Source organism: Athalia rosae, chromosome 1, assembly GCF_917208135.1.
Source record: "Athalia rosae chromosome 1, iyAthRosa1.1, whole genome shotgun sequence".
Lineage (NCBI taxonomy): Eukaryota > Metazoa > Arthropoda > Insecta > Hymenoptera > Athaliidae > Athalia > Athalia rosae.
The window spans coordinates 24,295,259-24,309,437 of record NC_064026.1 but is presented as its reverse complement, the minus strand read 5'-3'; the positions used below and the strand labels follow the sequence as shown (position 1 = coordinate 24,309,437).

Sequence of the window (14,179 nt, the reverse complement as noted above, 5' to 3'; positions counted from 1 at the left end):
GTTTCACACCTGACTACTACGCGAGTCACAGAAGATACCGTGATACGATTTACCGAACAAATAATCGTCGAATCAATAGGATAATTTCCGAAGGGAAAAATCTAAAGTCGATCGGATGTTATTTTTTACGCGTCAATCGTTCGGAAATTTTGTCAAATTTTATTTTATTCCATCCACCGAGCACGATGCGCACGGTTCGCCACTTGACTCTCGGGCCGAGCGAGCGCCGAGCTGACAGTAGGCCGGCGACGTCACAGTGGGCCGGTTGAGCCTTCCTTCGTTCGATTCAGGCAGGCTCCATTCATTTTACATGTAGCAAGGTAAATATTTATATGCAGTGTCTATTTTGATCGTGGGGCTAAGTGCGTGCACGAGAAGAGCAGCGGTAATATTGGTTGTGGCAACCCCCGACCGCGTCGAGAACGAAATCACGAAGACGACAAACGAGATACGGAATCTGCGTTATGTGGACTAATAAAAATTGAAAATAAATAAATTTAATTATTTAAAACAAAAGGAGATAAATGTCACGAATGAAAGGAACGGAAAAGAAGGGACGAGATAGAGGTTTTATCGAAAGTACGTAAAGGAATAAATAACGTGTGCGGAAATAGATAAAGTTACGATCGGGCGTGCGTTTCGCACGTATGGTTCAGCGTTGTTCTTCGTTTAATGACGACGATAACGACGATGATGATACAAATTGTTACGCGTCTAGTGTTCAAGGAGTGCAGGTTGTCGAAGGAAATGAAACGAATGTTCTTCAGGTGGAATGATTGAGTAATCAGCGAAAAGTAAACACGATCGAGGAAAATGCAGATCGACGTCGCAATAATATCGCCGCGATGAGACGAATTTCAAGAGATACGGCGTTCGCCTCGTCCTATCGTGAAAATTTTATTAGTCACGGCCATATTGAGATTCGGCTCAACTTCGCCAAAAAAAAAGAAAAAGAAAAATAAAAAAAATAAAAAAAAAAAAAGAAAAGAAATGAAAAAAAATAACAGAAAAAAAACCAACAAGAATTTTTGAAAACGAATTTCCCGGGCTTTCTGAGCGCTGACGTGAGTTCTCCTTATTCTTTATTTCCACTTCTTCTTTTTCTTCTACCTCTTCTACCTCTTCTCGGTAACCGCCACTTCCGTCAGTGAAAAAAGGACGACTTCGTTCGAGCAAACGCCGTTGCGGTGATCCAGAGCAAGTAGTTTCACAATCGGTCCGTCGCGGCAAGACGGACCGTACGGAGCAGAGTCAGTTTCGCAGATAATACACGCAACGTAACGCAATTAATACAAACATCGGATCGTTTGACGTTTGACAAAGGTCGTCCCGTGAATCGCGCCACCGTACGTACTTACGTATGTACGTACGTACACGTATATCGAACCGTCTACGATCAACGTTTTCGTACCCGCCAACGCATATGGTTGGAAACTTCATAATAATTAGAACGAACAAACTATGAGAAATTCCCTCGGAATGGAAACGCGTTGTGAATTTCCAGTTCGGATTACATGCAGCGGGGTGTGAACAACGGGCGATTTAAATATTTTATCCGCACCTCGAGATTAAATAACTTCCCCAGGAGGAGGCTCGTGGCGCGACGTACCTATACATGTGTCGGTACGTGCGCACGTACATACGTGAAACTCGTACCGTGCACACACGTAGAAGTGATCATCGTGGAATCAGCTGTTTCTCACTCCCAATATCTTGTGGTTGGAACTTATTTCTCCGATCGTATCTCGCGGATCGTTTATACTTCCCATGACTTTTACAACCGCGCCGATGTTAATTTCCAACGATTCTTCTTATCCCGCGTTTGCTTCGTCGCTTTTATCCGTTGCCATTGATTTGAAGATAATTTTTTTCTCTTTCTTTATTCAAATTCCATGCGAGACGACTTCAAGGAGGATTTAAAATAATGCAGTGATAAATCTACGTCGTAACAACAGAGGGGTCAGTGGGTATTTCGCGTTTGCATATATATATATATATATATATTCCATTTGATTCAATTATAATAATCGCATGGATGGATCGTGGATACGAATGATTGAATTCCAAGTTGCGACGCATCCTTCTAGATAAAATTACCGAGTCTATACCTGTATAATAATTGATCCGGGTGTACGTACGTACAATATGATTTCGCGCCGCGAAATTGCAACGGCGATAAATCATTACCCTACATCCTTCGTCCATCTGCAGCCACGTGCCACACTGCTACGTCTCTGATAGGGATAATAACAAAGTGAAAAAATGAAAAAATGACAAAATGACAAAATGGAAAAAAGAAAAAAAAATAGGAAAGGAAAGAGACACGTTGGTGATTACGGCATACCTGTATATTCTCTCTGTACATTTTTGCCCGAGGGTGAAAAACTCAGTCCGGAACAGCGTAGGAGTAGGTGATGCAGGTGCCAGGAGCTAACGACGATGCACACGGGCATCTGCATAGGTCAAAGTGCGTCACATCGTCAGGTTTGCACCAGCGTTCGAGGTTCGAACGATTATTGCGTACGTACCGCGTTCGCTGTCTCTGTACGGAGCTGGCAATTTAATCGCGAGAACTACAAACGGGGAAGAAAGTAAAACGAAGGAATTCCGGTGTTCGATGCAGCCTTCGGGCGGAACTTGCGATAGAAAATAGAAGAATTATAGCCACGAGAGTGAGCCACGCCGCTCGGTAAACCGCGAAGGGGATGCGGTGGGATGGGGGTTGTGTCGTACGGTGAAGTTATATGGGCAGGCACATGCGTGTCTCTCGTTATAAATGGATTGACCTAAAGAAAACCTCTGAAATGACATAAATAACGCCGGTAGCGCGCCGTAGGCGGTATAAGAGCCTTATGTAACCTCTCTCTTTCTGCGCTCTGACTCGGCGGCGCGCGTTGCGATGCGTGGAGAATTTGTCCCGCACACCGATCATAATATATATATATATATATGTATATATATCGATGCAACCTCGTCCCTGTAAACTTGGTACCCGCGCGTCACGCGCGTACTACACATCCACGACATCCGCAGAACCAATACCGATACACGCGTGCCCGGGTATACGACGCGTAAGCGGAACCGCGCTCGCGATATTACACGACGCGCCGCATCTTACGGATCTACGGATCTATTGCGTATCCGTTTCTAAACGGTGGATAAAATTTATCGTCGATGAAAAGCGCGGTCGAGGGTACCGGATGTCGGATCAAGTTTTATTCGTGCGATTTTCGAGATGAGTACGAATCGAGCCGACCAGATTAGTGGCGATCGAGAATTCCGAAACATGTAAAATTAGAAGGAATTGGAGAACGAAGTTTCGTCTCCCCTCGTATAACTGACCTCGACCAACGTCGGAATTTACTTTACGATCGTTAGTTTGCACAGGTCGTCTATAGGATGATACGTAAACTCTCTTCACTGCAACATCGGCTGTTCGGAGTTGAAACGCGCCGCGATTTTCCGAACTCCCTGTAACGGATTTTTTTTCATTTCATTGCCATCCTTGCGCAAAGTTGAAAATTTCAGATTAAAAATAGACGTTCGTACATTTCGTGTTTAATTGTTCGCTGGCGCAGCTGTGTTACCCTTCAAGATTTATTCCCATCGCATGTCCCAAACAAATTGTACTCCCTCTAGTCAAACGGTCGTTAACTTGTACTACGTTAACAACCGCGTATATTTTACATGACTGGTGTAATACCGCGACAACCCGATACCTAGTTCCATCCTCCGTAAAAGCACGTGTACGTACGAGTTCTGTATACCAAATTCGAGTACGTTCCGATCAAAAATCACAGCTTCTACCATAGATATTTTTACTGTAACAGATTTGCTATATAGGGTGTTAATAAATAATTGTGCCAAACTTGAGGGGGTTATAAATTGCACTCAAGCGAGTACCTAATCTGGTGTGGTACAGCGTGGTCAACGCCTGGTCATCGGCAACCCAACGCGCATCCCCTACTCGAGAGCTGTACGCTCACAATTCAGAAGACGGAGGCTTTAGGTTGTGGTCCATTTGTTTTGTGTATTGTTTATTAATTTTTGAGTTTTCAATCAATGCGTAGAAATTTATTTCAGTGGCGTAGAATCGCTCAATTAACCTCCGCCCTGTAGAACATCTCAGATTACTCGTTTAATTCAAGTGCACCTTATTACCTCCTTCGGCTTGGCACAATTGTTTATGAACACCCTGTATATTTCAATCTGTCCATATCCAAATACTGCGGAAACCGAATCGTTGTTTTCCCATCATAAGTCTATCGTGGTATGATAAAATAAGCGGGGAACGTTCCGTACGAAGCTTAAATCCGATCCAGGAAACCCCCACAAACCAATCCTATTGAAAGTCGCACCACTCTCCGAAACTATTGTCCACCATCTTAGAATTGCAAATAATTTGAATTTCACGATTCTGCTACCACGCTCGGGATCTGGGCGCATTTTCGAACGAGAAAAAAAAAAAACAAAAAAAAACAAAAAAAAAAAAAAACAGGTCCAACAAGCGCACTTTCTTCTCTGTCGTTTTTATTTCTTTCTTCGATCGTACGTTAGTGGGTTTTCTTCAACGGGAATTACACTCGAAACTATATATACGAATAAAAAAAGGCGATAAGTGGTAACACCCGTTGTATAGGTCAAATCACCGATACTATCGTCTTATTATAGCGAGTCATTCCCCATCGAGGAACTCGGCGCAGCATTTTATTAATTTCGTTGTACCGCAGTGAGGATATACGCATAGATGTGTGTATCAAACACCGTTGGAATTCTCCACGCAGGTCATTTGGAATATTGATGAACCCGACGGTATCTCAAACCTCCACCCCTTGCAATGCTCTGCAAAGTTCTCCTACTCAAACTCCAAACAATTTTCGACCCCCCGACCGCTGCGTCGAAAAACCCAAATCGTGTACGTTCCTAAGTACGTACAGACTTATATCTAAACTATATACGTATACGTGTTTATGTGTCTCTCCTGCAATTCCGAAAGTTGGTAGCCCAGACTAGACGATTGTTTTGAAGATAATCGCAACGAAATCTACGATAGAAGAGAAGAAAGGAAGTGAAGAAAAAATAAATAACGATGAAAACGTCTTAGGAAGAGACGCGCGCCGCCCGGCACAATTCTCTATCGACGCAGATACGTATACATATTATATGTAGACATATAAGCGTAAAAGATGATACGTCACTGAACGACATCGCGAGTGACATGTAGATAAGTTTATATCGTCAGCTGATATTCGTCATGTACGTATCACAGTGTATGTACATAGATACCTACATATATAAATATATACGTCCACGCGTATCACAGCTGACTATATTCGTAGATATACATGGGAATTAATTTCGCGGTGAGCGCCGAAGCGCCGAACAGCAAAATCAACCAAGTGAGCGATTCCGATGTTTGTCAAGTGCGTTGAATAATAAGTTTTCCAACGCAGATATGTATTATACGTATATACATATGTTCACACACAACATTATTAACGATTGATAATACATAACGGTATGTAAGAGTTAAGGAGCACAACCGACTTTATACGTGTATATAAAGATAAGCTCTGCAATTGGGTATGGTAATTGATACTGAACCGCGAAATTTAATCTCCGCAAAGATTTCAACTGCCCCAATTAACCGCAAGTATTTTACGGTGCGTGTATGTAGCAATAACGCGTTGAATCACGTCTGATTTTTTTTCTCGCCCCAAACCTCGTACGAAATAAAACATTCGTCACCGTTTGAGGGACCGCGGATGGATGTGTGAAAAATGTACGCGAGATTCCGAATGTGACATCCACGGTGACGTTTTCCATGTTTCCTTGTGTTTTTAGCAGGGTTGCGGGCAGTTCAGACATGGGAAGTGAGCATTACTGCCTGAGGTGGAACAATCATCAGAGCAACTTGCTGGGTGTATTCAGTCAGCTGCTGGAGTCCGAGTCACTGGTGGACGTGACACTGGCGTGCACGGAGGGTCCCTCCATCCGTGCTCACAAGGTCGTCCTCTCAGCTTGCTCCAGCTACTTCCAGGCTTTGTTTCTCGACCACCCCAATCGCCACCCCATCGTCATTCTTAAGGACGTCCGCTTCTCCGAGCTACGAACCCTCGTCGACTTCATGTACAAGGGAGAAGTTAACGTTGAGTATTGCCAACTGTCCGCTTTACTAAAGACGGCCGAGAGTTTAAAAGTCAAAGGACTAGCGGATATGACAAACATTAATGCGGCCGCCGCATCCAGAGAAGAGCAACAGCATATTGTGAGTGAAAATCAGCGGGATCGGGAACACCGGGAACGCGACAGAGATAAAGAGCGGGAGCGGGAGAGGGACAGGGACAAAGAAAGGGAAAGGGAAAGGGAAAGGGATAGGGATAGGGATAGGGAAAGGGAACAAAAACGAGAAAGAGAGAGAGAACGGGAAAGGGAGAGGGAGAGGGAGAGAGAGAGGGAGAGGGAGAGGGAGAGGGAGAGAGAACGGGAAAGGGAAAGGGAAGTGGAAAAAGAATGCGAACAATCTCAACCTCAACAACTTAGCGACGTTATGGAGGCGGTACACATGACCGAGTGTCCGCCGTCACCCGTGGGAGCGGGGAGTCCCTGTCCCGGGCCCTTGGCTCTCCACCGACCGAGAAGAAGTTCCGAAGATGCCACGAGTCTCGAAGAAACGAGAGGATCCCTCAGTCCAATATCCGTGCACAGTGGTCCCAGCGATATGAGCCTCAGTAACAACACCGGTCCCGCACCGTCGGGAGGAATCCTACCGTCGTTGCAACTGCCGCAAAGCAGGCTTCCATCCCCTCACAGTACGGAACCACTCGCGGGGCCATCCGGACTGCCTCCCGTTCAACAAGTCCCGCTTGTGAGTAAGCCTACCGCAGCTTTTCCGCATTTCCTAGTTCAGAAGTAAAAGAAAAAAATTAAGAAGATAGCTACTAAGATTTCACTTGCTCATATCCAGCTAATATTTTTACATCCTCTCACCTTTATTTCAGTCGTTAAAAAAGGAGGTGGACTGGGAGCGATCGACGGACGATCGCGTCGCGAGTATCGAGGCTACGACGGAATACAGACTCCCACCGGATCCGGTGAGTGGACGAAAGTTATTATATTTGAAAATCTTCCACCAATTCTATTCTTCATACATACAGGGACAATATGTGGAAACTGGCCACTCTATACGCCCCGCACGTTGAGTTAACGCTAACCAGTCGTACGGAGTGGCCAGTTTACCCATATTGTCCCTGTATACTATATTACTATATAGATACAATGATATATATATATATCTTTTTTCCTCTTTTATGCGTATTGCTCTGCATAAACATACCCATATCTATTATATATTTTATCTATAATGTGTATAATTATACCGCCGTTTAAATAATCATAACTAACGTACGTGTGTGTACATGTAGGCCATCATCACCGTGCATATAATACGCTGCTCATCTGCAGCGCGATTTACGATAAAGCAAGGTCATTAGGTTGCTGATTATAATACGAAATTTTTGCAATCGGTACGCGAACGACTTACCACACCTAACGTGTCTCTCGGATCGTCCTCGTCGTTGTAGTTAGTCGTTGTTACATCACCATTCGGTTAGTTGCTAGGCTTCTTGTCCGGTCAAGCTTCCGAAAGAACCTAACTAGCGCACCCGAGATGCTAACCAAGTATAAAATGTAAACGAAAATGGAAATATGGAAATTTGATCGCCGGTAAACTTGCACCCGCGTAATCCAAAACTCGGGATCAAAGTTATAATATGCCGATTTCTTTTCGTTTTTTTCCGTTAAAAAAAATTCCAAGGATCGTTACATCGGTGCTCCGGAATTCGTCGTGTGTATTACGACCCGAGTAAACGACTGCACCCAGTTCTACAGCATGTGCCCTTATGAAGCTTTGCTATGTGTATGTACATATGTAATATCTGTGAAACACAAACGCACAATCGCTGCGATTCCTCGCGGATCATTCGGAATCGCATCGATCGTGTCGGATTTATATCGGTCGGAATTCGATGCAGATCGTTGGAAACGTACGAAAGAAACAGAACTTTGTTCGCAATCACCCTAAACAATTTTTCCTACATTCCCTTTTCTCCATTTCCCCATTACCATACCGCCAGCCTGTCTTGCTAGCTCACTGTCAAGAAGTTGACCTTCGTTTTTGGCCATGGTTGTTTTTTTTTACCAGATATCATTAAATTTATATCATATACATATATTTATAGACGTGTGTACATACATTCATGTACGATTGTGTGTACAGTGTATTTATAAATAATATATATGTATGATATGCATTATACCATGTGTCCCAGTGTTTACATCACAGTATGTTTGGTTCTCTACCGTCAGGTTGACGCTATAGCGCCACGTGTATTCACGGACCACAATTCGGCTTTACCGCTATAGCGTAAACCTGGCGCCTGACGGTAGGGAATCAAACATACTGTAGTGTGAACGCTGGGACACGTGGTGTATACCTGTGTATATAAATATATATTATATAAATCCGTATATACATTTGTTATCTATATATGTACATATATGTGAGATACATATGCTGTACATGTATCGTTAATTTTATATTTGTATACCTTCCGATTGTTGTTTGATTGAGTGGCAATGCTTTTTTGCTCCGTGATATTTGCGCTGCGGTATTTATATATTAAAATGATTATACATCGTCAACATAAATTACCCAAATAATGGAAAACATGTGATACATAAGGGCGTTATGATCTACAGTTCCATCATCATATACCTTTACGACCATATACATTAGTATATACGAACAAATATATGCATACGTATGTATAAAATATGAATTATATATATATATATATATATATACAATAATAATATATATACAATAATATATATATAATTCGTATTATATATATATATATATATTTGTATTTGTATATATATTCATTTATATATTTGTATATTATATATTATATATATTATGTATGAAATATAATATATATATAATATATATTTACGTATAAAATTGCCCGCCAAACAAAAATGAGCGTCAACTTCTTGTGCTGTCGTTGAAGATATAATGTTAAAAATTTTAACAATAGAATTATTATATTATAATTATTAACGGACTATGGTAGTTTTAGCGTGTCGCGAAAAAGAAAAAAATTATAGTTCCAATTGAGAAAACAGATTAACGAAGAGAAAAAGTAAATTATGACGCTGAAGCTCTGATGCTTGCAGCGACAAGTGATGATGAAATTACATAGGAATTGCTAGCAAGATGAAAAGTTAAAAAATAAAGAAAAAAAATGTATCACGATCTCTTTAATTGCGATTTATGAAAAATGAGAAATGCAGATAAATGAAAACTAAAAGAATAGAAAGCTGAATAGAGTGAAACAAGAGAAACAAAAGACAAAGAGAAAGAAAAGAAATTGAAAGTGCGAGAGAAGCAAGAAGTTGATGTTCTTGTTTGTTTGGTTGCAGGAGTTGATGGGTTTGGATGAACGGGTGTTTGCGTGCATGTACTGCGGTGCCTCGTTCCTCCATCAGAGCAAGCTGACGCGGCACATCCTATCGCACAGCCTCGAGTCTCTCAAGTACAGAGAACAAGCGGCGCATCTTCAACTTCAGGCTCAGCTCGGTTTGGAGCCAGGACTCCACCTGGGTGCCGACGGTGTCCACTACGCACCTGGAGGTCCGGTAGAACCGATGGACCTCGAGCTCGCCGCTCATTCCGATCCCTCCTCCGGTGTAGTGCTTTGCAAATTTTGTGGTAAATCATTTCCCGACGTTGGTTCTCTTATCGCGCATCTACCCGCCCACACCGGTGACCGACCTTTCAAATGTGAATTCTGCGGCAAGGCCTTTAAGTTAAGGCATCACATGAAGGACCACTGTAGAGTGCACACGGGTGAACGCCCATTCAGGTGCGCATTGTGCGGCAAAACATTTTCAAGATCTACAATATTAAAGGCCCACGAAAAGACACATTACCCAAAGTATGTGCGCAAGTTCCTGTCCCCGAGCCCAGTAGACCCCTCGGAAGAAGAGGCTCCGCATCCGCCGCCCCCTCATCATTGAGTTAAAATATATCTTACTATTATTGTCATCGTTATTATTATTATCATTATCATTATCATTATCATTATTATTATCATCGTCATTATTATTATTATTGTTGTTGTTGTTGTTGTTGTTGTTGTTGTTGTTGTTGTTGTTGTTATCATTATCATTACTATTTTCGCCTTTTTTATCGTTATCACTGTTATCGTCACTATCCTTATTATTATTTTTATTAACTATATCGTCGTCATCATCATTGTGATTATAGTTATATTGTTGTCATCATCATCATCATCATCATCATCATCATCATCATCATCATTATGATTATGATTATGATTATTATCATTATCATTATCATTATTATTGTTCTTGTCATCATCATCATTATTACTGATAATATCACCTGCTACAGCTATATATATTATTACCTACCCAATGATGTTATTGTCGTTATAAGATGACACTACGTTACACAGCTAGTATTCACACATATACTATATTATGATATCACTGCATCCCCGCCAGTCTGCGTTTCAATACTTGGGTATTTAATTTATTTATTTTATTCGATTTTAATTCTCATATTGCGGCTCTTTCTTGAAAACCAAGAAGAAAAAACTAAAATAAAAAGATGAAAAAAGATAAAAAAAACATAAACTAGACACACACGCGCGCGTATACTATACATCACGCGACGCGATTCAAGACTCAGTTTCATAACTGATCACAAAACGGTTGAAACACTTAACGATATGTGTGGGGAATCCGGATTTAATTATCACATGACTTGTGCACATGCATACGCATACAACATCTGTGTACGTATGTTTCAACGCGAATAGTAGTAATATTAGTAATAATAACAATAATAGTAATAACAACAAGAATAATCATAATAGGAACGGTAATAATAATAGTAATAATCGTAGTAATTATAAAGTAATAATATGTGAGTAGGGATAAAAATAATAAATGAGAATAAGCATCGTTAATAAGAATGAATATTAATAATGGATGATAGTGACGATAATAATAACGATAACAATAATAAATAATGGTAATGATAATGATAATATCGATCAAACGATTAAGAAGAGCCACGCGCGCGTTCCCCAAATCCACAATGTAATAAGTATGCGGCGAGAGGCAATCCGACGGTATTTCTAGTTAGTCCTGTGATTTTGGTTAGGATGGTTGGTACGTGACCAGGGGGAGGAGACACGTTAAACATTAGCTCCCTCGTTTAATCAGTGCTTTAAGATGAAAACTTTAGCTTAAATATACATCTATGTATATCGATAAATTATACAGGATATATACATATATACACATGTATGTATATGTACATGTATGTATATATACCTACCTAACGAGAGAATTCAGAAAAAACAAACAAATAAATAAATAAATAAATAAATAAATAAATGAAACAAGAAGAAGAATATTAGTAAACAAAATGTAATGAATGAAAAAATACAACTATTTCAAACAAGAAATTACAAGAAATTAACTGACTATAAAATATAAATCAAGAAATACGTTCAACACATACACCCGCGCACATACACACACGATGCAAACAAATGGGTTTAAACTGATGGAAAATTGAAAAAAAAAGAAAAAAAAGATTTAGAAAACAAGAACGAAAAAAGAAAACATTAGTGAATAATATCAGAAAAACTTGGAGAAATGGAGAAAATTGATTCGCCACGGTTGGTGCTTTTAAGAGATTTTGATAAAATGCTGTGAATATATACTATAAATATATATTGATTAAAATATCTGTAAACTATTATTAAAATTATGTACTACTGTTGTACGACTAAATAGGTAGGATGACTGTAATTGTTGATACGATTGAGAATATTTTATACCGCAGTTGACGGGGTGAGTTTTACAATAACTAAATACGAATTCCATGAGGGGTGGGAAGAGAGGAAAAATTGATAGGGACCGAAAGAAATAATGTAAGAGGGGAAAAAAGGGAAAAAACGAGAAATGGTCCGGCTATCGAGGCGGTCAATTTAATTGTAAGGTGCAGTAGCCCCTAATTGGGCTCTTATTACAAGGGTACATCATGACATACTTATATGCATCCATACGTATGTACTTATATGTATGATGTATATATATATATGGTTTTAACAATAAACAAACAAATAAACAAAGAGTGCGCTGGCATAATTATGTACACTCGTTGCTTCATTTGTTTATAATTGAGGCAACAAGCGTAAAGAAAGAAAACAGAAAGTAAGATGGATAGAAAGAGAGAAAAAAAAAAAGGAAAATTTACAGTTCACTACACTATAATTATTATACGAAACACGGTATAAAGCTCGTTCCTGGTTTCTTTGTTCATAATTATTATTGTATTATAGTATATTATCTCGTCCACCACCAACTAAATCGAGACCACTACTGCGTATACATATATGTATAATGTTTATATATGTGTATATATATATATATATATATACATATAATACCTATAATAAATTGTAAATGTACTTTTCTCGTTACATGAATAATCCACTATACATAGGAGACCGCAGGGCAATATGGGGTAGCGGGACAGAATGAGGCAAAGGTCTTCAAACATCAATCTGGATTAAAATTTTTTTTTTTATCACGAATTCCTTAAGTACCCGGTTCTGTTCCGCCTTCCTCTGTATAGACGACGATATGTATACTTGGCTTAATCATGAGTAGTGTTAAACATTAGACACTACCCGATGAGATTTAGGTTGGCACAAAATATCTCCGGGGGGAATCACAGTGCATAGTAGAGGTGGCGATCGCGAGCGGTTCGGCCCGCATCGATCGTACGTGAATTTCCACAAAGAATATTTTGTGCTAACCTAAATCTCATCACGTAGTGATTAACTATACCACTTACCAGTGAGCCAAGTGTACACAGACCGTGATCATAAGTGGAACATGTGAACACTACGCGAATTGATTTAGGTTGGCGCAAAATATCCCTAGTGGAATTCACAGCAGCGCTACGGCAGAGGTGGGGATCTGGCGCCGCTCGACTCGCATCGACCGGCCACGATCTGTCATGATCCACGGCGTGTTAACCTCACGAAACTGACTCAGTCATTTAACGATGATTTAACGATAAACGAGACGCGTGAGCAGTGTTTACCGAAAATATTGAAATTGTCTGTCGATAATATCTGATGTTGTTATTTTTGTCAGAGAAATGAAACGGTGAATTAAATAGGATAGGATGATCTCCGTCGATGACAGAGTGAACACTTGCCATTGATGCATTCGAAATGAGTGTTGTAAGAAAAGGACAATGAACGAGACGCATTAGGGATAATTCTAATATATTCGGTAAACACTGCTAACGCGTCTCGTCTATCGTTAAATCATCGTTAAATGGCTGTGTCAGTTTTGTGAGGTTAACACGCCGTGGATCATGACAGATTGTGGCCGGTCGATGTGAGTCGAGCAGCGCCGGATCCCCCCACCTCTGCTGTGGCGCTGCTGTAAATTCGACTAGGGATATTTTGCGCGAACCTAAATCAAATCGCACAATGTTTACATGCCCCACTTATGATCCCGGTTTGTGTACATACATACCATTCAATCTATAGCGAACATTTGGGTGATAAGTGAACCAGTATTTCAATTAACTTTTGTTTTCCTATTAGACAAGTAATTAACATGTTAAATGATGTTATTATTATTATCATCATTATTATCATTGTCAACATCATCATCATCATCATCATCATTATTGTCATTATTATCATCATGATCATCATAATTATTTCTATTACTACTTTCACCAGTACTACTACTATAACTATTATTATTACTGTTACTATGGTTACTATTGTCATCGATATTAACGTAATTAATTTTTTTTCCTCGTCTTTTTGAGTTTTATCGTTTCATTTCATTTTATTTTATTTTTTACTCGGTTTTTTTATCCCACCGCGAAACTGTATGTAGGTAATAATGTAACAGTAATCGCGAGTGAAGAAGATGCGAGAAAAATTGAGTAGGGGAAGGTGATGGTCAAATTTGTATCGATGCGGTAACAGGGGTGATTTTAGAGCTGTGATGACTATACCTATACATGTGTACATATATATGA

The 14,179-nt window shown here is 40.0% G+C and overlaps 1 protein-coding gene across 7 annotated transcripts in view; it reads left to right on the top strand.

Moving 5' to 3' along the window:
- The first annotated feature begins 213 nt into the window (after positions 1–213).
- LOC105691005 (zinc finger protein 316-like) overlaps positions 214–14,179 on the top strand; it is a 45,858-nt gene continuing 31,892 nt past the window's right edge. Inside the window, exons 1-4 of one of the 7 annotated variants that reach the window (XM_048654189.1) lie at positions 237–1,959; positions 5,845–6,868; positions 7,002–7,094; positions 9,487–10,206. In XM_048654189.1, coding sequence (XP_048510146.1) covers positions 5,867–6,868; positions 7,002–7,094; positions 9,487–10,083 — 1,692 coding nt within the window. In that variant the 5' untranslated portion in view covers positions 237–1,959; positions 5,845–5,866 and the 3' untranslated portion in view covers positions 10,084–10,206. The other 6 variants (XM_048654181.1, XM_020855257.2, XM_048654174.1 and 3 more) reach the window with 6 other exon arrangements.